Source organism: Peromyscus californicus, unplaced genomic scaffold (genome assembly GCF_007827085.1).
Source record: "Peromyscus californicus insignis strain IS unplaced genomic scaffold, ASM782708v3 Scaffold_6__1_contigs__length_162567912, whole genome shotgun sequence".
In the NCBI taxonomy this organism is placed as follows: domain Eukaryota; kingdom Metazoa; phylum Chordata; class Mammalia; order Rodentia; family Cricetidae; genus Peromyscus; species Peromyscus californicus.
In genome coordinates this window covers 103,794,296-103,819,096 of record NW_026294584.1, presented here as the reverse complement: position 1 = coordinate 103,819,096, position 24,801 = coordinate 103,794,296, and the positions used below count along the sequence as shown (strand labels likewise).

General features: G+C 47.6%; 1 protein-coding gene across 3 annotated transcripts in view; it reads left to right on the top strand.

Moving 5' to 3' along the window:
- The first annotated feature begins 545 nt into the window (after nucleotides 1-545).
- Eefsec (eukaryotic elongation factor, selenocysteine-tRNA specific) overlaps nucleotides 546-24,801 on the top strand; it is a 208,051-nt gene continuing 183,795 nt past the window's right edge. The window contains exon 1 of one of the 3 annotated variants that reach the window (XM_052719861.1): nucleotides 546-879. In XM_052719861.1, the coding sequence (XP_052575821.1) occupies nucleotides 606-879 (274 nt within the window). In that variant the 5' untranslated portion in view covers nucleotides 546-605. The remainder of the gene's footprint in view (nucleotides 880-24,801) is intronic. The other 2 variants (XM_052719860.1, XM_052719862.1) reach the window with 2 other exon arrangements.

Sequence of the window (24,801 nt, the reverse complement as noted above, 5' to 3'; positions counted from 1 at the left end):
GCCTTCCCATCTCTATTCTTTCCAGATAGTCTGGCTTGGCCACTGGTCTTCGGTTTTGCCTCACTCCTCCCATTTTCACAGTGAATATGTCAGTCACCACATCCCAGTGCTGTGTATACAGTCTGCACTTAATAAAGGCTGACAGAAATGAATGATGGACCAAGGAGTGTGTATGGAGGGATGAAAGGGTGTGTGAATGGATGGGTGGGTGTAATGATGGAAGGAAGAAAGGATGGATAGGTAGCAGGATGGATGGAAGGAAGAGAGGGAAGGACGGATGGATGGATGGATGAACGGACAGACGGAGAGACGAGTGAGTGGGTGAATAGAAGGATGAATACATGGAAGGAGGAATCTCCAATCTCAGTCTTGGAAAGACTTCGTCGGGGGAGCCAGGTGACAGCAACCCCAGGTAGGCAGTTTGGCTCCGGTCCCTCCCTGCGTGCACCCGACCTCCTCTCCGCCCTGCGGTAGCGCTGTGGGCGCCCGAGGGCGGAAGCTTCCGTGCCGGAACCGGCGCGCTGGGCGCGGGTTGCGGGGGGTGCGGCTTAGCGGGCGGACCGCCTAGCCGGCGCTCAAGCGGCGGCGTGCGAGGCGGCGGCGGCATGGCGGGCCGGCGGGTGAATGTGAATGTGGGCGTGCTGGGTCACATCGACAGCGGCAAGACAGCCCTGGCGCGCGCGCTGAGCACTACGGCCTCCACCGCCGCCTTCGACAAGCAGCCGCAGAGCCGCGAGCGCGGCATAACGCTTGACCTGGGCTTCTCCTGTTTCGTCGTGCCGTTGCCGGGGGCTGAACCCGGGACCGGCGACACGCAGCTTCAGGTCACGCTGGTCGACTGCCCCGGGCACGCCTCCCTCATCCGGACCATCATTGGCGGTGAGCGCGGGCCGGGGCGGGAGCCGGGCTCGGGGTCCGAGCTCGCGGGATGGTGGCGGGCCTGACAGCCTAGGCCTGGCCGCCCGCCCGGGAAGCTTGGGGGCTCGAACTCACAGCCCACAGACGTGGACGCCGTTCCCGCCTTCACTGCCGAGCAGCGAGATACTTTTCTAGGAATACAATCTAAGGAAACAAACCCCGCAAAAAGGGTATACGCAAAAGTTTCAAAAAGTCATCATTCACCTGACGTTTGGTGTCTCCATTCTCTGTCCCAAACACTATTCCCAGCTTCCTGTGTATGGGTGGTTTCAGGAAAAGTACATAGGAACGCATGTACTCTCCGGAGATGAGAAGATCCCGGTTTTTCTCCTCCCCTTGTAGTAATTGGGGGAAGGGGGTGGGGCTCAAATCCAGTGCCTTGATTTTAAGAGGCAAGTGCCCTGTCCCTGGCTCTTTCTCATGACCTGATCTCTCCTTTTTTATACACAAATCAGCACTGTATGGAGACTGCTCTACATCCATACAGAGAGTTCCACCACTTATTTTTTAAGCCCACACAAAGTTCCTTTGTACACTTACACCAACATTTTCTTGATGGACTTTTGTGGCTTTCCTAGGGCTGGCTACCCATGCTGCAGTGACTAAGCCCAGAAGTCTTTGGGGTGTGCACTAGTGTAACAGAGTGAGTTAGGTCTGAACTGTCTAAGGCAAAAAGCATATGTGTTTTCAGTCATGAAGAGTACTGCTAAAATCTCCCCTTAGAATTTGTACTACTTAATTGGTCTTTAAATACAGGCCACTTAGGAACAGGGCATTATAAATAAAACATCTCCTAGCTACCCCTCTGTGCTCAACTGTGGACCCCTCCCATTTGTCCACATGAAACTGTTCTTATGCTTTTTAAAATTCCTTTTTGCAGACCCATTTAACTACACTTAGGTCTAGAGACAGGACCCCATAACCTCTTTTATAAGTATCCAACTCAAAAATATGTATGGCTGAGTCTGCCTTCTGTAGCCCCAGTGACCCACTTCCTGCCTGCCCCCTCGCCCTTGGGTTTCTTTCCAGCAGTATTCTGTAAGCATATGCCCGAATGTATAATGGGGCAGATGGTTCATTAGTCCCTGGGCATTCCAGGTTCCAGCTGCGGTGATTAGTAAGTGCTTTGATCTTTGTGGCCTCTTTTTCTCCATGCTGCAGGCAGTCTGAGACTATTTCCCTGTTTCACTGAAGTGGAAATGGAGACTTACCTGCCCAGAGTCACCCTCTTGCACAGTCTCTATTCAATCCACGATTCACTCATTAAAGACTATCAAGGACTACATAGTAAAAACCAAACAAAACTAAAACCTCCAGCTAAATTCCGACTGGCCATATTCAAATACATTTTAGAAAACGTACTCTAGGCTAGTGTAAATTGGAGGTGGAACATACAGGGTAAAAACTAGAAAGTGGGTTGGTGTGTGTGTCTCAGTGGTAGAGTACCTGCCTAGTGTGCAGGAGGCTCTAGGATCTATCCCCAGTATTGAAAACAAAAAAAAAAAAAAAAAAAAAAAAAAGAAAAATTAAGTCTTTTCTGGTAAATACAGAATCTGACTTGTAATAACTTAATGCTTTTTCATCTTTATCATGGTGTGCAAATGGTCCAAGTTCAGTAGAATTTTGACCTTTCCTGGTTTGTGACATGGTTGATTGTCAGGACACTGAGCAAGCAGCAAGCTCTAGCTCCTAATCAGCCTTGAGGTCAAGAGGGCAAATGAATGTTTTCCAGAGACCGGTTCCTTAGCGGGCAGGCCCAGAGTTTCCGTGTATTCAGTGCATTTTTTGACTTACTATATTCTGAACATATGATAACTATATTGGACGTAGCCCAGTTGTAAGGGGAGAAACATCTGAAATATGGGCAAGGCAGAAGGACAGATACTGTTTTGGAGGTGTGCAGGACTGGTGTGTAGCTTTTTTTCCTTACTAGCTGTGTGGCCTTTGAACCTAGCTCTGGATCTTCCATCACCAGTGCATAATGCTAACTATGCAGTTATTTTCTGACATGGCCCTTTTCAAATATTTTTTCAGAGTTTGTAAACAAACTTTGCAGGAAACCTGTTTGTCATGTAGCTACTAATGAAGTGGGGATTTAGGAAGGCAGCTCGTAAGCTGGATTGTCAAGGCCTGCCTGTCTCCCAAGCTGGGAACTTTCCATGCCACCCCAGTTTCTGAATTCCTGTCCTCCCCTTCCAATATGCACATTCATGTAGAACCTCTTTGTGTGACAAAAATGTTTCAGCATTAACCCAGTATATGATTGAATGGCCACGGTCCGAGTGCTCGGTGTTCTTCGAGACCATCCAAGGGGATTTGCTCTCTTGGCTGCTGTTCTTGTTTGTTTTTGTTTTTTGAGACAAGGTTTCTTGGTATAGCCTCCGCTGTCCTGGGACTTGCCCTGTAGCTTCAAACTCATAGAGATCCGCCTGCCTCTGCTGGGATTAAAGGCATGTGACACCACTGCCTGTTTTGTTGCTCATATCTTGAGAAAACTTCCTTTCTGGTGTTAAAATGTCACCTAGCCTCACTGGAGTGGTGAGACCATTTTTCCTTAGGGAGATTGGATCCCTATCTTCCTTTTGGGGGACCTGGAAAATAGAGCTTTTCCTTTTGAAGGGAAGCATGCACCTGTTTGGGTGTCTGTTCTGGCCCACACCTGTGGCCAGGAGGACCTTGTGGCTGGGCAGTCCCTGTAGGGTAGAAGTGTCATGTGGGTTTTCAGATGAGGAGACAAGTCTGGCAGATAAAGTGTACAGGGCTGCTGATGGAAACCATCTCTCGGCTGTCCTCATTTATCACCATGCCTTGCCTTCCTGAACCAGCTACAGGCCAAATCCTGGCAGTGCCTTTGGAATCCTGCCATTGGGACACTGCTACCCAAACAGTGGGTGGGGTCATCCACTGTCCCTTTTTTCAGGGGTTCATCGGGTCATGTCAGCCCTTCCTTCTAGATTCTCAGTCCTTTTTTGTTTGGTTTGGTTATTGACATAGGGTCTTTCTAGTCCTGACTGTTCTGGAACTCACTTAGTAGACTAGGTTGGCCTGGAACTCACAGAGATCCGCCTGGCTGCCTCCTAGGTGCTGGGATTAAAGGTGTGCACCACCATGCCTGACTCCCCAGGACATTATTGTGTTTGGACTAATCCATCCTCCTTGTTCCAGGCTCAGTTTCTAGGCTCAGCCTTCCTCTGAGCCCCCTCCCTGACTGCTTTCCTATGTTTCTGGCCTTCAGTCCTGCTGGTGACCTTTCACCTGCTGCTGCTTCTGTGGTATGTCAGACTCCTTGTTGCTTGTTCCAGTTTGAAGGTGACTTCGTTAGTGAGGCCCCCAGCCCACCTCTCTGTGGTGTGTCCCTAGCCCTCACCTCTCACACTTTCCTGTTTGCTGATGCTCCTGGTGTGTTGTGTCCACACATAGTCCATGTGTTTACTATAACTGGGGCTCTGAGGGCAGAGTGGGATCTGACTTGCCAGTGCTCTGTGCTACCTGGGCTGGTACCTAGCATCTGGCAGGTTCTTTGTGAATTCTAAGGGAGGGAGAGCTGTGTTCCACCTGCTGGCCTAGCTGGTTGTGAGTTCGTGGACAGGGTGAGGACAGGGCTGACCTGTTGAAGTGCATCCTGGGGTTGGCTCTTCTCTTGTACAGGAGATGATGAGAGAACTGGTGGAGGCATATCGCCATGCTCCAAGGGATCTCTGGAGCTCCATGCACAGAGAGTAGGCATACCGCCATTCTCCAAGGGATCTCTGGAGCTCCATGCACAGAGAGTAGGCATACCGCCATTCTTCAAGGGATCTCTGGAGCTCCATGCACAGAGAGTAGGCATACCGCCATGCTCCAAGGGATCTCTGGAGCTCCATGAACAGAGAGCAGATGCTGGAGTAGCTCACTAAGCTGGGCATGGAGTGCACCTGTCTAGGTACTCAGTCTGCTGAGGCAAAAGGATCATCTGGGCCCAGGAATTTGAGTCCAGCCTGGGCAACATAGTGAGTCTCTGTTTGAAAAAAAAAAAAAAAAGACATTCCCCACCTCTTGTTGAGGAACAGGGTGTGGACACATTAGAAAGAAGAGCTTTCCTAGAGCAAGGAACAATGTGGTTTGGCTGCTTTGTCAGTTTAGGGTCGGAGGTAACTGGTAGCATGGGGTGCAGCAGGATGTCATTATGGGATGTGACAGGTGTGTTCATTACAGTGGAAGGTCTGGTCAGAGTTAGATCCTAGAGAGTAGCCCTTGGGATGACTTCTCCTAAGGACCTGGAGCTTTGGAAGGCTGCTGCTGTGTGGGCTGTGAAGGCTAAGCTGTGGGTAGGAAGCTGCAGGCAGGGACTTCATGGGCAGAGGTGTGGTCTCCAACTCCTTTCCTGGGATCCTTGGATGACTGTGCCAGCAGTTCTCAACCTGTGGGTTGCAACCCCATAGGGGGAGATCGAACCACCCTTTCTCAGGGGCCACCTAAGATCATTGGAAAAAGCAGATATTTACATTAGGGTTCATAACAGTAGCAAATTACAGTTAGGAAGTAGCAATTTTGTGGATGGCGGTCACCACAACATGAGGATTGCATTAAAGGGTTGCAGTATTAGGAAGGTTGAGAACCATTGGACTATGAGTAGTTTACTGAGTGGTTCAGACCCTTGGTTCACTGGAGGAGACCATCACAACAGCTGAGTCCATGGTGATAGCTTCGAATGATGGCCTCTCAAGTTAGAGCCCACCCTCTGATTCTGTTGTTTTCCTAGATGAACTCCAGAACAAGACTCCTTTCTTTATGAAAACTGGATTTCATCTTCCTGATGGCTCAGATGAAGTACTGGTGGTGCTCTGGGTCAGAAGTGATGAATGCATGTGTCAGTTATCTGGTGCTGTTCTTCTGGTTGGTGCATGGCCTGTTTCGTTATTATTTTCTTAATCCTCACAGCTGCCCTGGGGAGTAAAGGTGAAATTCACATTTTACAGTTGAAAAAAACTGTACCTCAGAGAGAGCAGGGACACAGTTACTGTTAGCCAGGTTTGAACCCAGTCAGTCCCTGTGCCTCCACAGCTTTGTCTGGCTTTCTCAGTGTAAATGAAAAGTGTGCTGTCCACTGCACCCCCACCCCACTCCCCGCCCTGTGGGAGTGCTTTAGGGTGATATTTTTCTCAAATCCATTTTCAAGTATAAATCTTTCAGGGTTAGAACTTCAAAAAGATTAAACAATGTATGTTTTAAAGACTTGGGTTGGGGTGAGGGACTTAAGACTCATCTTCAATCTAACTCCAGTAGGAAAGAGGAAGGCTGAAAAATGCTGGTATCTTGGCTTGGCAATTTATAGTCTCCTGGTGGCTGTGAGGATTAACAGTGTATTGTCTCTGAGTCTTTTGTTCTAGTTGTTAATGAACAGCTCTTCTGCCACCACTGACTTGTCTCCAAGCCCTCCCATCCCATACCCACTGTGTGAGGCGAGTCCTGCTTGGCTGGGGCTGTCTCTGGGCCACTCCCTGATAGGAACGAACCAGAGGTTGTATGTCACAACTTTCTTTGTAAAGCTTAAGCTATGTGTCGTCTTTGCTTTTCTGCCTTTCTGTACTCTTGGTGCCCAAGGGGTAAAAGCTTTTGGCTCTGTGATCTTCTTTTTCAGGCCTGTCCCTTTAAGTCCCTCTGTATTCTGAGACCCTTCCTTTGGACCCATGAATATAACAGGGTTCATGTGTGCAAAAGAATGTATGCCATCAACTAAATTTCTCATGTCACCCTATGTAGTCCACACTGGCCTTTAGGCATGCATACCCATGGCCAGAAGCTGCTTGGTAGGCAGAGGGGGCTTTTGACCCAGGCCTTGGCAATCGGGACACAGGGGTGTTGCTCTAATGGGGGGAAAAAAGATGAAAAATCCTTTTTGTTTTCTTTGCTTTTGGTCTTTCTGTAAGAATCCGTGTAGGAACATGTGTTGTTAAAGTGTGGCACTTAACATGCCTGATTGACAACAATGAGGTTTATTTAGGTGCAGAAAGAGAAGTGCTTCCTTCAACTCAGAGGCTTTGGCATCAAGTATCTGCTGGGCTGTGGTTCCCTGTTCTTTGTACCTCTATCCGTTATTTTCAGCATTAACACACACACACACACACACACACACACACGCACACGCACACGCACACGCACACGCACACGCACACACAGCTGGAAGAGTCTACCGTGTGGTACAGCTTCTTTGCTGTCCTTTACTCTCAGGTGATGCTCGGCCAACACAAGTTGCTTGCTTTCCCTTGCTTCAAAGGCTCTCTAGTCAGAGGAAGTCCTCCCCACCAAAGTGTGCTGCTATAGAAATACAAGTGCTTCTGCTGTGCCTGGCGCCTAATCATTCCCTGACCCCACTTGATCTCCTTCCAAGCTGCAGTGCCTTTAGCTGTCTCCAGGAGACTCAAGTTGAGCTCCTCTGGACCACTTTCTCTTGGAGCTGGACAGCGGGTGACTTTGCTTTGGTTGGGGTGACAGTGTGGGAGCGGCACAACATCAGACACAGTCTTGAGTTTAAATTAATGCAGAATATTTGAGCAGGAACCAACAGGAAAGAAAAATGGAAGCAGGTAGTCATATTTCATTCCGTTGGGGTACATTTTTCTTCTCATGGGGCTTGCCCTTGAGAACAAAACATATCAAATGTTAAATCAAAGAATATTTTTGTAGTCATGCTAGGAATAGAAAATAATGCAAAGACTTTGCCTTCTTGAGGCAAATATTTCTCTGGAAGGTTATAATCAAAGTCAGAAGGAAATTGTAGCCACAGCTTTGGTAAAGCTGTGATCACTTAAAATTAATTGCTTTTAAGCTTTTTTGCTGAATGTCTCCCGTCTGTATCCGCATGTCTCTGGGTTTTCCTTCAGAACCACTTCATTCAGGTTGGGGTAAGATTTGGACAGGCATCTCAGAAAATATAACCTATAAATGAAGCCTTAGGACCTGGCCCTTCTTGGTCATCTTTTGTTCAGGGGAATATCAGCTAGGCTGGGACTGAGCCTTTCATGATTATCTGTTCCCTTCCCAATAAGGGATTTGGTAGCATGTAGGAGGTGATGCTGTCTGTAGCTCTGGCCTTCAGCTGCCCTACAGCCCCAGTTCTAGGAGGGTGGCATTTCTGAGGCAGCATCATGATGGGGCTGGGAGCCAGTCTGAACTGCAGTCCTCTGCTGTTGGAAGGACCTGTATGGCTGGAAGCACCATGGGGTAGGGTTGATGCCTGTGTTTTCCGTAGCTCTACCTGGCCCGCCTCACAGAAAGTCCATGATAATTTTTAAAGGCAGTTTAGTTCAGATAGTGTGCAGTTTATCATGCTCAGTGGTTTCCCATATGCTTATGGTGTCTGTCCTCCACAAAGAAGTGCTGTATTTGCTCACAATCAGTTCTGCAGACCTGGGCAGCCGCCTCCTTCTTCATAGCTCTATAGATTTGCCTTTTCTAGACTTTGACAGAAATGGAATTATTTTGTGCCTGGCTTGTGCTTGGGATATACTTTGTAGTTGTTGTTTTGAAAAAAGGTCTCAGTGGGTAGCCCATGCTGGCCTTGAACTTGCAGTGCTCCCAGGGGCTGGCATTATGGCATTCCCAATTTAGAACATGCTTTTTAAAGATAATTCATACTGTAGCATATAACTAACTGTACTTCATCTCTTAAAAAATAAATTCTGTTTCCAATTGTGATAAAACAGATATAATACTTGCTATCTTACTAAGCCATCTGGGTTGCTTCTTTCTGTGCATGCCTAGCCCGTAGAGACCCCTGTCCTAGGGACTTCTCGTGAGAGAGGGTCAGATGGTGATGTCTTGGTGGGTTTTTGTTTGTTTTTTTTAAGACAAGTTGTCACTATGAAGACCAGGCTGGCCCCAGACTCACAGAGATCTGCCTGTCTTTGCTTCCCAAGTGTTGGTGTGTGCCACTATGCCCAGCTGTCTGGGTGTTTTTATCCTCTCACTTTGGTTCTCCATGCACCTACTGCTGTTTTGGATGTGAAGCCAGATAGAAGCCATGTGTATCTTCAAGGGTCTTATAGTCAAGGGAAGCAGGAGGGATTGGTGTGGGCAGATAAAATTCAGGGTTGTAAGAGTCTTGATCAGGAGAACCTGTGTGATGTGATATGTGCCTGTGTTGTAGCACAATCAGGAAGGACACCCCCCTGATGGGGACACAGGGCCAGCCAGGCCTAAACAGATGACTTGGAGATTTCTGGGCAGAATGGCCACAGGGAGTAGCTCAGCAAAGTCCAGGGCTGTGAGAACAGGCTGATCTTGTGGGGAAGTATGCAGTGGTGAGGTACTTAGCCAGTCCAGGGAGGAAAGGCTATCCTGTTGGAACTTTGTAGGATGGTTGAGAGCTTACTGGTGGGAAGATGGAGGATATTTCACCTAGAGGACCCAGCATGCAGACAGACAAGGCAGGACCAGGGCATGGAGCTCATGAAAGAGGAAGCAAGTGACAGGCTGAGTGACTAGTGGCTGGTTGGGATAGAGCTGAGGAACTGGGTCACCTTGTGGGAGGGAGTGTGTTTTAACCAGGGGGCCTTATTGTAGTGATTTCCACAAGTTCTGTTGGATTCTGAAAAAGGGTCCAGGACAAGTGACCTCCGGGCTAGGTGTTCTGAATGTGCCCCTCCAACAGCAAGCAAGCAGACAGGCAGATAGACAAGTGGCCTCAGGAGGAACGTAGAGCTCTGGGGTGCCAAGGCTGAGGAGCTTCTGCCTCTCAGGAGAGGGTGAGTATAGGTTTGGAGGACACATACTGCCTTTTAGACACTATTTAAGACCCAACACCTACTGTATTCTCAAAGCCTGTCTCAGGGAGGCTCTGGCAAGATGTAGCTTGCTGCCCATCTCTGCTGGAGAGTGCTGCCCCAAGCTTTCCCTAGCATGGTTCCTTGCCATGACTTTGCCCAGGATTGCAGTCATGCCTCAATCCATATCAGTATCAGAAGAAAGCTATAGCTTCTGAAGAGCAGTTTATATAGGCACAGGTTCTGTCATCATACTCCCCTGCACTGCTCACCCTCCTCTCCTGCACCACTCACCCTCCTCCCCTGCACCGCTCACCATTCTCCCCTACACTGTTCACCATTCTCCCCTGCACTGCTCACCCTCCTCCCCTGCACCACTCACCATCCTCCCCTGCACTGCTCACCCTCCTCCCCTGCACTGCTCATCCTCCTCCCCTGCACCACTCACCATCCTCCCCTGCACTGCTCACCCTCCTCCCCTGCACTGCTCATCATCCTCCTCTGTACTGCTCACCCTTCTCCCCTGCACCACTCACCCTCCTCCCCTGCACTGCTCACCCTCCTCCCCTGCACCACTCACCCTCCTCCCCTGCACTGCTCACCCTTCTCCCCTGCACCACTCACCATCCTCCCCTGCACTGCTCACCCTCCTCCCCTGCACCACTCACCCTCCTCCCCTGCACTGCTCACCCTCCTCCCCTGCACCACTCACCATCCTCCTCTGTACTGCTCACCCTCCTTCCTTCACCGCTCACCCTCCTCCCCTGCACCGCTTACCCTCATCCCCTGCATTGCTCACCATTCTTCTCTCAACTATTTGAGTTTTGCTTCTTGTTAATTGGGTCTTTCATTTTCTTGTGCTGTGCAGTTAGGCCCCTGCTGCTTTGAAGTGGCCTCACTGGATAGGAGGGAGGACTTAGCTAATGTGGATGCTCCTCTTGGCAGGAGAAAAAACAACTTTGCTGTTGAGAGACGTTGACTTTCCCTCTTTCCTGTCACTGTGTTGTGATGATCCCTCTCTTGTCTTGGAGCCTTCAGGAAGACTAAAATGATTTCCTTTGTCTCTAACCTACTTCCTGAGGATATTTATTTGGTGGCACACACAGGTGCTACCCAAAGATAAACTTGACTTTTTTCTTTTAAAATCAGTGCTGGAAATGCACTAATGTTGCTCTGCGTGGTCGAAGGACCTGCCTGGCCTGGCCCTTTGCTGTAGGTTTAAAGTCCAGGGGAAGTCAATGGCTGCTGCCCTTGGCGATCTGACCTTGATATTAGAGTTCAAACTGCCCATCTGCATGTATTGTGACACTTGAAGACAGTTACTCCACTATGGTCATTTCCAGGTGAGTCCTCTTTCTCAGCCCTTTTGACACAGGCACCAGAGACCCAGTTTGTGTGTACTTAGGTATTTCCTATTCTAGAAACGATGACTTAGGGCTAGCTCAGGGATGGTCTGCAGAGCTTAGCTCTAGAGGAGGAAGACAGACCTAAGAAAGAAGGCACTGTTTCTTTAACACTTCTGCCTGACGCCTAGCGACCAGAAAACCACGAAATAGCAGGGATTGGCCTCCAGTAGACACTCTCTATGGCCGATGCCCTTTGCTGCAGAGCCGAACAGCCACATTTCCAACCGAACTTCCTATTGGCTATTGTTGAGAGCTTCCCACTGAAGATGATGGGGGACATTTTAGCTAGAGGACCCAGCGTGCATAGACAGACAAGGCAGGACCAGAGCATGGGGTTCACGAAAGAGGAAGCCAGTGACCGGCTCAGATAGTAATGTTCTGATTGTGTAGCCCAGTAGTGTGGCTGTGAGCATTGGGTAGCTATTTGTGCATTTGCATCAAGGCTAGTGCTGCCCAAGCATGGAAATACAAGTTTTACCTCAGTGCAGCACTGGATGGACTGAGACGTGGCTAGTTCTGCATCCCTACTGTAGATCAGGGTTGGTGCTGTCTCTGTGTGTGGTTTGGTGCTAGGGGCTGTCATCTTTCTGGGAAGGATCTTGGGGCTTCCTGCCTTCCCTTGGATTCCATACTTGCTTCCTACTTGTTCTGCACACCTGACAAGCCCCCCTCACCCTGCTTGCCTTCCTAGTGCCCCTTTAAAGCATGGCCTGTGAAATGACCCTCAGTCTTCCTCCTCCTTATCCTCACAGGAATCACTTGTATCTCCAGCAGTTCCATTGGTGCAACTGCTGCTTTGGGTCAGGCTTCACCTAGCTCCTGACTGGATGACTCAGTCTTCAGTCTGCAACCAGAAACTCTTCTTAGGTACCTTCTATACCTCCCTGCTTAAGTCTTCAGTTGCTCTCTGTTGGCAGAAGCCCAAGTCCATCCTGATAGATTTTGTTTTCTCCCTCTGGGACTGACTGCGTGACACTGCTTGGATACTTCTCCACAGACAGAACATGCTCTCTCAGGCTGTGCCTTCTGGTTTTGTTTTTTTTTTTTAATAATTTTGTTTATTTATTATGTATGCAGTGTTCTGCCTGCATGTATATTTGTATGCCAGAAGAGAGCACCAGATCTCATTATAGATGGTTGTGAGCCACCATGTGGTTGCTGGGAATTGAACTCAGGACCTCTGGAAGAACAGCCAGTGCTCTTAACCTCTGAGCCAGCTCTCCAGCCCCCAGGCTGTGCCTTCTAATGACAAGCGCTTTTCTGGGGAGCTGCATCTCCCTCCCAGGCTGAACTAGGTAGCTTCACTGATGACTTGTAGAACCCTGTGCATACTCTTAGAACCTTATTTCTTCCATCTTACTCATTTTGTATTTACTGGGTGAACTCTGAGGGCTGGGGCCTGTTATTTCATTTGGTCTCTAAGGGGACCATTTGGCTCAGTCTGAATAATTGACACATATATGTAGATGCTCGGGAGTTACTGAGTGAATGGTGGGTGGATGGATGGGTGGATGGATGAAGAGGAGGTCATTTCCTACTGCCTGCACCAAGCAGCCCTACTCCTGTAGTGCTTTAAGGGACTGACCAGAGTTCAACAGTGGAGAAAGCTTGCCTTGAGGTTAGACAAGTTAATCTTTCAATGGAAATTCAATCCTCACTTTTCATTTTCAGGCCACTTTGCGTAGCAAAGTAGTTTAACTCATAGCAGATTTCTGCCATGCTGATGGTTAATTTCACGGCCCACAGAGGGTCAGCACACTAATGCCGAGAACACGGCGACCTCGGTGTGGCTCGCCGCACACGGTGAGGGCCCAGCAGCCCTGTTTTTTTAGAGTAGCAGTATTCAAACATCCTTCAGCAGGCCAATTTTGAGTTAACAGGGGTGACCCTTTCAAGAACATTTTTAAAAGCTATAGCGTAGATCCCTCCCAGGCTGTGTATTTTCCTTTTTCCATGCAGTTCAAAAGGGCTGCGTCATCTGACAGGGTTTTGCAGGCAATCTTCAGCTTGACCCTGGTTGTTTAAATCTGCAGGAGGAAATTTGAACAAACTTGTACTTTGGTAATTCTTCTGCCTTCGTGAACCTTTAACCTTAGGGTTTCTTTTGGAGCCATTGGCTTCATTGTCACCCGCTGTCCCTGCTGAGGCTTTCAGAGGGCATTGTCTAGTACGTCTGTTTTCACTTTGCTACTGGCGTTCTTTTGAGGAAGGGTATTAATTCAGACCTGATTCTGAGGCAGGAGGGGAACTTTTAAACTTGCCCCAGAGCTCAGGGATGGGGAAATGAGCATAATGCAAGCCCGTGGCTGATGCTGGTGAGGGGAGGGAGGCCTCCAGCTATCCAGTGGGTAACTTCAGCTCTGCTATGTCCTGTCTGACATCATGGCCAAAGAGGTGATTGGCTCTGATAGGCAAGCCTGCTGAATGTAAAATTCTGGAGTGCTAAGTTCTTAGGAACCTAGGAAGTTGGCGGTGAATATAGGGTCCCACTGACCACTATAAAGGACCATATACTAATGAACTTCCTGGAGTCAGCAAGAAGGCTCCTCAAGTCTCGGGGAGAGCTCTGTCTTGTCATTGCTCAAGACTTCCTGATGCTTGTTCCATCCTGCCTTTCTCTTTCCTCCACCAGCTAGCCTGTTCATCCTTCACTCCTTGTTTGTTTTCTTGCAGTGTGACAGCGATGGTACCAGCACAGGTCCTTGTGGGCTCTGGTGCTGATTTCATGAAGGTATGGTGATTGAGACTGGTCTTGCTTGTGGTGTGTCGTACACTTTAATGCAGGATTTGGGGCTGCTCGAACCCCTGGCCTGGCTTCTTGACTTTCTTTCTTTCCTTGGGCTTCTTAATATCCTAAAAGTAGGGCTAGGTGACCTTTTCTGCAAGCTTGATGGCACAGAAAGAGAAGTGGATCATCATATTAATCAAGTCCATTCAGCAGTCTCTGAGAGACTTGTATGCTAGCGAGGCAGAAGTTGCCCAAGCTTTCCAGAGAGGTGGGAGTCAAGTATCAGGAAGTAAGCAAAACCATGAAGAATTGTGAGTTGTGGGCAGTACTAAGGACGGTACAGGGCTGTTGGCTTTGGAGTATCTACTTGAGGCCTTCCCAAGGTGGTGGAGTTGAAAGTAAATTCTGGAGACGATTGGGGCCAGCCACTGGTGAGTTGGGGATAGGTACTGCATGCCAGAGGAGCAGCATCTACAAGGGCTCTGAGGAGGGGCAGCTTGGGCTGGTTTGTAAGAGGGAGAGTGGGTGGCAGGCAGTTGTGGCTATCTTTGGGTAGATGTGAACACCTGAACTCTCTTAGTCTTGATTTTGCTGGAGGATAAGCAATGGTATGTTGTGATCCAGGGACACAGAGAGACACACACCCCAGCTCTTTGGAGGTATGTGGCCACATCAGGCTTTTTCTATTGGTTTTTGTCTGTCCTTAGTCTTGCCTGTTTCTGTTACCAGGCCTCGTGTTCATATGGGTGTTTCTTACCCTTCCCTTAAATTCTTTATGTTGTTTTTGTTGCAGTATTGGAAAATAGAATCTAGGACCTTGTATCTACTAGATGAACACTCTATGCTACTCTTTCCTTTAGTAGAGCAATGGGCTGAGCTGGAAATAGGGTTGGCAGACAATCCTGGCATGGCAGGAGTTAGTCAGTTTCACTGTTCCGTAGTTGTGATTGACCAGTAGACACTGGCACACTGGCATCTCTGGTTCCAGCCACAGAGTGGGAAGGAAGCATTCCTGAGTGGGCAGCAGGGATGTCAAGTAAGGCATCTCGTCACAGAGCTGGTGAGCAGATAAGATGTGGCTGGAACCTGGACACACTCCTTCCTTTCTTTGCTTGTCTTCTTGAGCATACTGTCCTTGATGTTTCTCTCCCACCCCTCCTGGGGGGTGTCCTGGGTGGAAGGTAATAAATACACAGGGTTGTGATGGGACAGATTTTACCTTTTCAGGAGAACCAAGGTTGCTATGGTTTGCTCTCCTAGCTTTACCCATGAGGTAGAAGAGTGGGTGCTGACATTCTGATGATTCGTTGTTTAGAACAGAACTGGAAGCTGATTTCAGAGATGCCCAGCTCCTTCCTTCGAGCTTTGCTCCTGAGCAGATGGTACTGGTCTCAGATTCGTGTGGGTATCTTCTATCCTTTCCTTAAGTTCTTCATGTTGTTTTTTTGCAGTACTGGGTTATGGAACTTAGGGCCTGGAATACACTCTGCCACTGAACTACACCTCTAGTTCTCTTTTCTCAAAACAAGGGAACAGTAACAGACATCCTTCGAACTTTCTTGAGATGCCAGCTTGGTCTTCTGTCTCCAGGAAGTGCTTGTGTCTGTGCTTCGGGGGAGTCACCAGAGCAAAAGTAACCTGAGGGGCTCTTGCTCCCTTTTCTGCTCTGGAACCAAATGAGTTTTTTTTTCCCCTGCAAGATTTCTTAGATAAATGAAAGTACTGCTTACTCATTATTTTAAGTTCATCAATCATTTCTAAAAGTTTTTCAAGTGCATAATAAAAGTTCCCATGACAACCAACAGCTTTTTGAGCGGTGAGTGTTTCCTAGGAACCGTAAGAATCCATTGCATTCGGTCTGATTTCTCCAGCTCAGTCTTCCCTCTTCTTATCTCAAAATCTGCCTCAGAAGGCAATCTGGGGACATGCAGCAAATACTCTGGTAACAGATGTGTGTCATCCTCTTCCTGACAAGTCCCCAGTGGAGAAAACCAGCTCTACCCCCTAAGCCATCTACTGGATGTGGGTAGATACACCCTGTGCTGCTGGTTGGAGCTGTCTGGTGCACAAGAGGGCAGTGTTTGCTTGCAGTCTCAGATGGGTGATCATGTGAGTTCACAGGTCAGCATAGTTAGAATGACCTCAGACGTTTTCAAGACAAAATAAACTGTAAGCCACAGTCATGATGAGTCCTCATATATGCCTTTAAATACATGACCCCTTCGAAACCTTGCTGCTTGTTAGCCTTCTTTTCCCTAAAAAGAAAAATATTGTTTCTTTCAATGTTTATTTTTCATTTTTTTTAATCAATGAAAATATGGTTTGCAAGTCTTGTACGACAGTGGCAGAGGTTACACAGTGTCGCAGAAGCAAAACAATGGCTTTCTAATTAAAAACCAGATGGGGAGATTTTTGTTTGGAGCAAGGGGTCAAATGTGTTTCCTCCCCCTTTCACATCAATGTAAAGATTATCTGCCTTAACTTTTAAAGCGTTTGAAGGTGTGGCTGTCAGCCATCCACCCTTTATTCTTTCATTCTGCTTTCTTTTTCTGCAAGGTGGCTTCCCTGCATCCTGGTGTTCTCTGAGATTGACTATGCCTGCTTTTTTTTTTTAATATGGATTGACCATTTTCAGTTCTCTCATGATATTCTTCTGCAGAAACTTTCAGGCCAAAAGGATTCACACTGGAATGCAGATCCTGCCCCAACCAGATTTCAGCTGCTACAGAACTGGGAGCCCCATCCTTACCTCGGTCTATACCTCCTGATTTCAGGTGTTTCTAGGATGCTGATGTCCAGTAGAATTTTAACTGATGACAGCAGTGTGGTCAGGCCCCACTCATTGATGACATGCTATAGGTGACAGAGCAGCTGGAGGGAACAAAGGGAGACCAGGCATAGGAGTGGCCATAGCTTGTCTTGGCACCCCCATGAGAACCATCTGGCCTTTCTGAGCTGCCTCTGCACCCTGGATGAAGGCAATGTCTTGAACAGGGTGACCGCATCAATAGCATGTCCATAAAGCTCATGCACAGAGCAGAGGCCACGACGGTGTGTCAAGGGTAGTGGGGGCTGTTGGACAGGCGGATAGAGACAAGGACATGGATTCCTGACTGTGGACAAGCCAGTTTTTCCTATATTGCTTGTTTACTTGATGCTTTGAGCATGTCGATTGCTAGCCCCAATGAGCATCGCAGCAAAGCACAGTGAGACCCAGATGCAAAGGGCTGTCCACCACCTAGGTTCCCTGATAGCCAGCAGGGAGACAGGCATTTCCATGCTGAACCCTGTATGAATTCAGATGTCATCTTCTAGTCTTTTGTAATCATGTATCTTCCAAAGGGAGTGTAAAATAGGTGCTATATAGGCCATGGGTTAGGTATGACATCTCCTGTGGTCTTGAATTAACCCATGACTTCTAATTTAAATGTGAATGTGACACGACCGAATACAGTGTCAATGGGCGGCTGCCTCACTGGTTTCCCTGTGACTTACCTGAATTCTACATGGGTCTGGGTATAAAAGAACGATTTTTTTTCACATCAGCCTTGCAAAAGAGGCTGCTTACCAAACATTTTTCCAGGAACAGAATTTTTGAAAAATGTCGGAGCCCTCAGTTTCCAAAGGAACCTCCTTTACAAGGGGTAGGAAGTTGTTTTGGTGTAGCTCTGGGTGGTTTTGTCTTTCCACTCCCCCGGTAGGGCTAGCAATCAGGAATGGAACCATGTTCTGTGTTGTAATTTCCAGTTGGGCTCTTGAATGCTGTGTGTTTGTTGGGTCACTGTCAGCTCACAATGGAGCAAAATGAATGAGAGCCCTGCCACAAGCAGTATGTGGGCACACCACAGAGACATGGTGACGAGATAGAATGTATCTGTGAGAGAATGTTCTGGGTGCTGTTCTGTCTGCAATGTAGATGGAGTCATTGTTCTGAAGAGTTCCAGAGTTCCCTCCACAAGTATTGCAAGGAAGGAAGACCAGCAGTGTTTTTTCCTTCTCTCTGTTGATTCCCATGACCAAATGCTCCTGCACAGCCAGCCTGGCCTTTCCAGTGAACATCAAGCAAATGTCATTTTCCAGCACGAATTAAGTTTCAATTTCAAAACACACATGGATGCTTTGCTTTTGTACGGATAAATATCAGAAATGACCAGCACAGGAGGGAGTTGAGAATGGTGTTCCCAAAGGAGCCAGGCAGGAGAGGTGTGTATCCATGTGTGTATTGTGGTAGAGTGTCCCAGAGAACCCAGCATTTTCTGCAGGCTCTTGGCTGGTGAGAGGAACCATTGGGACTTGACTCTGACAAGGCTAGGAAAACTGTTCTGACCACCACTGCTGGGAGTACTCACTCTAGTCACTGCTTTCGGGCCCTCCCCTTTGTTTCTTGGGGTGCTGCTTGGCTCTCTGGCTGCCATAGCCTTTATGGACCTGTGCTAGTGTGCTGCTTCTTACCATAGCATGTGCTGTTTAGAGTAGTCTGTGGGTGGCCCTTTCTTGTGTCTTGGTTAGCAAATAGATTGTAGAATTTTGAGGAACTTTTCAGTTTTCTGTGTAGATCTTGAGGTCAGTCAACTTCTTGTGTTTGTCCCGCTCTGTAAGCTTTGCATGGCATGCCTAAAACATTGTAACCTGTTGGGCATGCAGGGAAGACAGTCTACTTTTAGATGCATGAAGTCTGAAGACCTTAGATGGAAATGCTGGATAGACAAGCTGTCCTGTGACCACAGAAATGAGCTTTTCTCAATCTTGCTTTCTTTACCAGAGCAGTGGACTTACCCTGGGTGTGTGTGAGAGTTAGCAGTAGCAACTGGGATGCCAGTAAGTGGACACTGCCCTCCTCATCCCTGTCCTTGGGGCCTGGGACCCTGCATGATTTAGCAACAGGATGTAGCTACTTTTAGGGTCTTTGGGATAGTCAAACATCCTTTCCCTCAGCACTGCTGGCATCAGGAAAGGCCATTAAAATTATGGAAGAGCAATGTTTCAGAGAAGGAAATGAAATTATTAATTTTTGTTTATAGTGAAGGAAGGAAAACGACTTTCCTTCTTTTCCTTGGCTATTGAGTAGGACGGAGGGCAAAGCTGGCCTGTCCTGTCTGGTGTCTTCATCAGCATCTCTTTTTCTTTCTCCTCCTCTTCTTCTCCCCGTCTCTCTCTCCCGGTCTCCTACATTCTCCCTGCTTCCCCTCTTTCCTCCCTCCTTTCCTACTGGCCTCTCAAAGACCCTCTTCTTATCTAAGCTAGTCCTAGGGGAATTCAGTGTCCTGTTCTGGAGATATCCTGATGCTGGGAGGTGTTTTGTTTCATATGGTCTTGGATCTCCTTTCCAGCATGTACGTGGCTTTCAAGGGCCATGCCAGGTGCTTGCCTTGTGCTGGCTTGGCTTGTCCAGAGTGCTGCGTGTTGCTTTTGGAGTGTGTTCTTGTAGTTCCCCATGGAGTAGCCAGGGCAGTGGATAGTTACAGGGTGGTAGCAGAGCTGGTGAGCTTGGGGGAAGGCTGGAGGTGGATAGAGCTTTACCTCTGGGTAAAGCAGGCCTGAGGTTCTGGGCCAGGTGGAGGCTCTCTGGAAGAACTGGCCATTCAAAGTTGCTTGCCATTGAATGAGTCCCAGGTATATGAGCTCCGCCAGCCCAACACATGCAGGCTCTGGAAAGCCTGAAGGAAAAGACATGGGCCCATTTGGGGGAATGCCTTCTGCAGGGGGAAGCTTGCCAGGTCTTTTTTTCTTCAAAAGGAGGGAGGGAGACTGTCTGTTGGGAGCTCCTGATGGGTCACACAGTTTAGCCTTGACACTGGCCTGGGTCTGTGCCCTTCCATGCCCTGCTCTGACTGGGGCTTGGGGCACCTTGGTGTGCTTACTTAACAAAGCTGGGCTCTCAACCTCAGTTTTCTTATCTTCTAAATGGGAGGAGAATCGTGTGTGTGTGTGTGTGTGTGTGTGTGTGTGTATGTGTGTATGTGTGTGTAGAATCTCAGGAGTGAAGCTGTACATAGTGCTTGTCTAACTCAGGAAATTTATAATGGATATAGTTTAGGTTTTAATCCTTATTAGAAGATACATAAAACAATCTTGTGAGAAATCTCCCTGCCCTTTTGGTGGGAAGTTGTGCTAGATGAGCAGTGGCTCATGCCACCTGTAACACACAGATTTGTCTCTGCTTGAGACGAAATGAACACATTTGAAGCCACAAATGTGGTTGGAGTTTAGAAGAGGAAGGCCATGGTGGTGAAAGGTGATGTAACACAAGGACAAAGAAGCGACACATAGGCTGTTGGCTTGTGAAAAAACAGTGTGTTAGTCTTTGGAGAGGCCAGTATTGCTGCAGGGATCCTTAGCCTGTGTTATTTGGAAACTAGTAGGCACTGGTCACTGAAACGTGTGATGCGAGGAACATAACCTTTCTGAAAAAAAAAATGATGTCTAATATCAGGGAAGAGATCCCAACCACAGAGCAGCGTGAAGACCAACGGTGTAGTTGGCAGGCTTAAGGCCAAGAGCCAGGGAAACGGAATCTGAGTCCTGGCTTCAGTGCTTGTCAGTTGTGTGATCTGAACTTCTTTGGGCCTCAACTTCCTGGTCTTCAAAGTCAAGAAAGAACCATTTTGAGGATGAGAAGACATGTATCTGGCATACAATATGCAGGTAGTAAACGTAACTGCAGCTCCTGCTGCTCTTTTCATTGCTGTGATAAGGCTCTCCAGCCTCCTGGGACTGCCCATCGCCAGCTCTAAGTGTAGAGCGTTTCTCAGAACCCTATAGGTTTTCTCCTGTAGCCTAAATGAGTGCACTGAACCATGGATCAATCTTGTAGACAGGTTTATAAATGAATTTATAGGGCCAGAGTTTGGAAATCTATTTTCTCTTGATTTGCTACTTTAAAACCAGGTTTTTAGAATCCCTTAGTAGCTTAATATATGAGAGCCTAAGCTAGGCCAGTGTTTGTAAGTCTGGTGAAGGTGAGAATTTCATAAAACTTTGTGATATTTTTCCAAAAGACTGGTTTAATTAGGGAATACCCCCTCCTCTGAGTTGCTGTTGATTTTGGGGGACATACTCATGTCCAGATGCACTAAATATAAAAGTTGAATTTTAAAGCTTTTAACTATCACAAAGCATTCAACCTTTATGGGGGTTTTAAAGGCCTTGATGATTTTCATTTGCCCTCATTTGCATGTCTGTGAAGATTTTTGAAAATGAGGATGTAAGGAACATTTTAGGGATGGCAGGAACTATCAGTTCATCTGATTCTGGAGAACCTCCCACGCGCTTTCCTCTTGCATCCTGCCGCTTGCTTAAACCCAGCAGAAAGTCAGCCTACATTCTTTACAATTAGAAAGGCATATTTGTGTCAAATTTGTCTTAGAAGACAGGCTCGTATATATACATATGTATATATGCATGTGTGCACATAAATATATTAAAAATAGGAAGGTTGATTTTGCAGAGTGATGAGTGAAGTGGAGCAGGCGGGAGAGAACTAGACACACATTTGAATTTGAGGGAGAACTCAGCTGTGAATGGGCAGCAGAGCAGACTGGGGGTTAGCCTGCATATACTCACACAGGAGCAATTGAACAAGATGCAAGGCGGCTAGTAAAACTGCTCTGAGTCAGTCATGTAGTGCAGACTCATGGGCTGGCTTGCCCCATGAAGATTTTATTATTATTATTTCAGAGGCATGGCTTTTTAATCACCTCAAAACATTGTCTCTTTTGGGGAGATTTAAAATATACAAGTCATCTTACTTCCCTGTGGCGAAATGCCACTTTTCCTGAAAAAATTCCCGCACACGAAGTGAAACTGGAAGTTGTTGGTTTAAGTAGCCTGGACCCTGGTGCTGAGAACTGAAAGCTCACCTCCCTAGCAGACCATTCCAGCTTTGGAGGCAAATTGCCTGCTGTATATTTAGCTCCAAACTTAGCTTATGGTGAAGTTGTTTTTTTTTTTTGTTTTTTTTTTTTTGTTTTTTTTTTGTGGAGCCAGAGAATGGGTAGAAGATGAAATTCAAGGACAAAATGGAATGTGTAGGTCAACGGTTCAGAAATTCATGTTGAATCTGTGCAGCTCTAACAGAGTTCAGATGGACTTCCGTTCCTTTCCTGTGCTGTCAGCTTGCTATTCTGCGGCAGACCACGGCTTCTCTGCTTGGGACGGCATTGTTACTCAGCAATCCCTGTTGTTCCTGTAGGTGTTGGTTTATCCTGGTAGTTCTGTTGTTACATGCTTTGGGTATTTGGTTTGAAAAGAGTCGATCAAGTGTTTGCTTGTGGTAATGAACCTGGTGTGCGACTGAGCAGGGAAGCGAAGCTGGGAGTTTGTATACATTTCTTGGCGTTTATGCTGGAACATAGGCAAGAAAGATACTTGTTTTTACATTCTAGATAGGGTGGGAATCACAGCTTTAATTTTGATTTGTTCTTTTGAAGTATAAATTGGCCCGATACTTGTTTTAGTCTCTGGAATGAGTGGGAACCCGTGTCTGATGCAGATTGTACTGAAGCTGTGTTTCCTTCTCCAAGGTGGACAAAACATGTTCTGTGTGCAGAAACGTGAGCTGCTGCCTGCATTGGGAGGAAGGGAGAGAGGAAGCTGTTTGCAAAACTACTTAAAATAAATTTGAGGGGTCAAACATGGAACACGGTCACAAAAGGGAAAGGAAAAAATGCCTTGGGTCAGTTGCACTGGAATAGCACAGGCATTCACACTGGCTAGAGGGCTGTGTGTTTCTTGCTAATAAAATACAATTGGAGTAGATAATATTTGAGTATCTATGGCTAGATCTCACTGCCTCTGTATCAGGGAAATTAACCTAAAGGGCCCTGTTTTAAAAGTTTGATTCAGGGGAACAGATGTCATTTGGAAAAGAGATGGCAAGCTGTTTTCCTCCTTGTGGGAGCCTGCTTAGTCCCAGCCTTCTAAGTGGCACCTTGTGTCCGAGTTGGCGGGCTGTGGCTCAGGCAGAAGGCAGGCTTGCGTTAGCATTTTATTTAAAAGCGATCGGTACTTTTAAATTAAACATGCAAAGTTATCTTGGTGAGGCATTGAGGCTGCTGGGTTATCGAATTTGGCCCTCAGTTTAGCCACTTCAGCAGGGATGGGGGTGGGATCTAAAGCAATTAATATGCAAGCACATTTGAGTCAGCAAGGTGGTAGGTTAGTGTCTTATCAGGGCAGAGAGAATCTTCTCTAGATTTACACTTCTTTTGCAGGTAGATTATAAACCTATTGTTTAAGATTCATATTTGAAGGTAGGGTGCCAGGTTTTAGCCAACAAAGCAAGTGGGAGGAAAACACTTCTGTCTGATGCTCATAGAATGCTTAGCACAGAGAAGACCTGATGCTCAGGTTATTTGTGGTTTTCTCTCTTTGCTCACTTTGTTTGGGTGGACATTTTGTTGTTGTTGAAAAGTACTCACAGAACTAGCTGATCAGAGCAGCTCTGGTGAGACTGAGCCCTAAAAAGACAACTGGGCAGGCAGGGAGATGGCTCAGCAGGCCGAGGTGCCTGCCACCAGGCCTGGAGTCAATCCCTAGGGTCCACATGGTGGCAGGAGAGACCTGACCCCCTCATGTTGTCCTCTAGCCTCCACATGTGTGCTCGGGCATGTGTGCAAACACATGCTCATACACAGTGCGTAAGTAAATGCAACACATTATAGAATGACAGGTTTAAAAGGACTTGAATATGGTGCTGAGCCCTGTAAGGTCACCCTCCCCCCTCCCCACAGCCAGAGCCCTTGCACCTACGTTACCGTTACCCCGCTGCTAACACTTGAGCCGCGCGTATTTTCCATGTTCTCTATGCTCTACACGGTTACTGTGCTGCAGTGTGGGGAGAGGGGCTGCTTCATACCGTTTCTTGCCTTTAGCCGGGAAAAGTAAGATCTTACGCATGCACTACACTGTGGAGACAAGTCATCTTCTGCCTTTAGTAGAGAGCAAGACCCCAGATCCAGCACCACTGCAGCCTGGGAAATGTTTGGTTCCGGCAGACAGAAACATTGGCTTCTAAAAATCAGATGTGACTTAAAAATGAACAAATTTAAAGATAGGGTTCCTGGAATGGTACAGCCCTTTGTTCTGTGTGTTTGAAGGTAACCACAACAGAGGGCCAGGTTAACCAGCAAAGCACACAGGAGGAAGTAAGTGGACACCCTTCCCTTCTGGAGGCTTAGCTGGGATAACTGGCTTAAATTCAGGAATTTGGGGGCTTCAGGGTGGCAGTACCCTTTGGTAAGAAGCGTAGAGCTCTGACTGCTTCAAGGCTGCTCCAGGACATGGCCCTGGGATGTATGGCCAAATGACCTCGGCTTTTGGAAGGTGACACGGACTTAGCCTGGGTGTGAGTGGGTGTGTGGCTGACTCCCTCGTAAAGGGTCTCTAGGGTTTCCTGTGGGGCTGTGCCTTTTCCATCCAATGCCACAGTCCTTCTACTTGAGATGAAGGATAAAATGCTTGGGAGAATAGCTTTCATTGTTCCCATTCCCGAATGCTTTTCTGTATGTGGAGAGCTTTTTGAGTTTGTCTGTTTGTTTTCTGTCCTTCCATCTCGACCCACAGCCTGTGCCGACATTCTTCTGAGCAGATCACATGCGCCTGGCAAGCAGTGGGCATTCTGAACCCTTTTTGTGTTTCCAGCCATGGTCCTCAGTTTTCAAGGAATACCACCAGCCTCCATCCCGACTTAGGAGAGAACCAAACCAAAACAAGAAGCCTTAACATAAAATGCAAGTAAAACTTGACAGCATCCAGCATAGGAGTTTGGAAGTGTCTCCTCTGAAGGGTCTTTCTTGTTGGAGGACCACTCACTGCAGCTCCACAGCTGGGGTGGGGGCAGGACAGAGGCCTCAGCACTCTTAGTCTGGGGTTTCCAAATTCAGAGATGCACGAGGAATAAGGAAGAGGATACCGGCAGCTCAGGCATGACTCATGCTTCAGGACTTTCTTTCCTGGGCAAAGGTACCCAAATTGCATTGTGGCCAGCAGCTGGCCACTGAAGCCA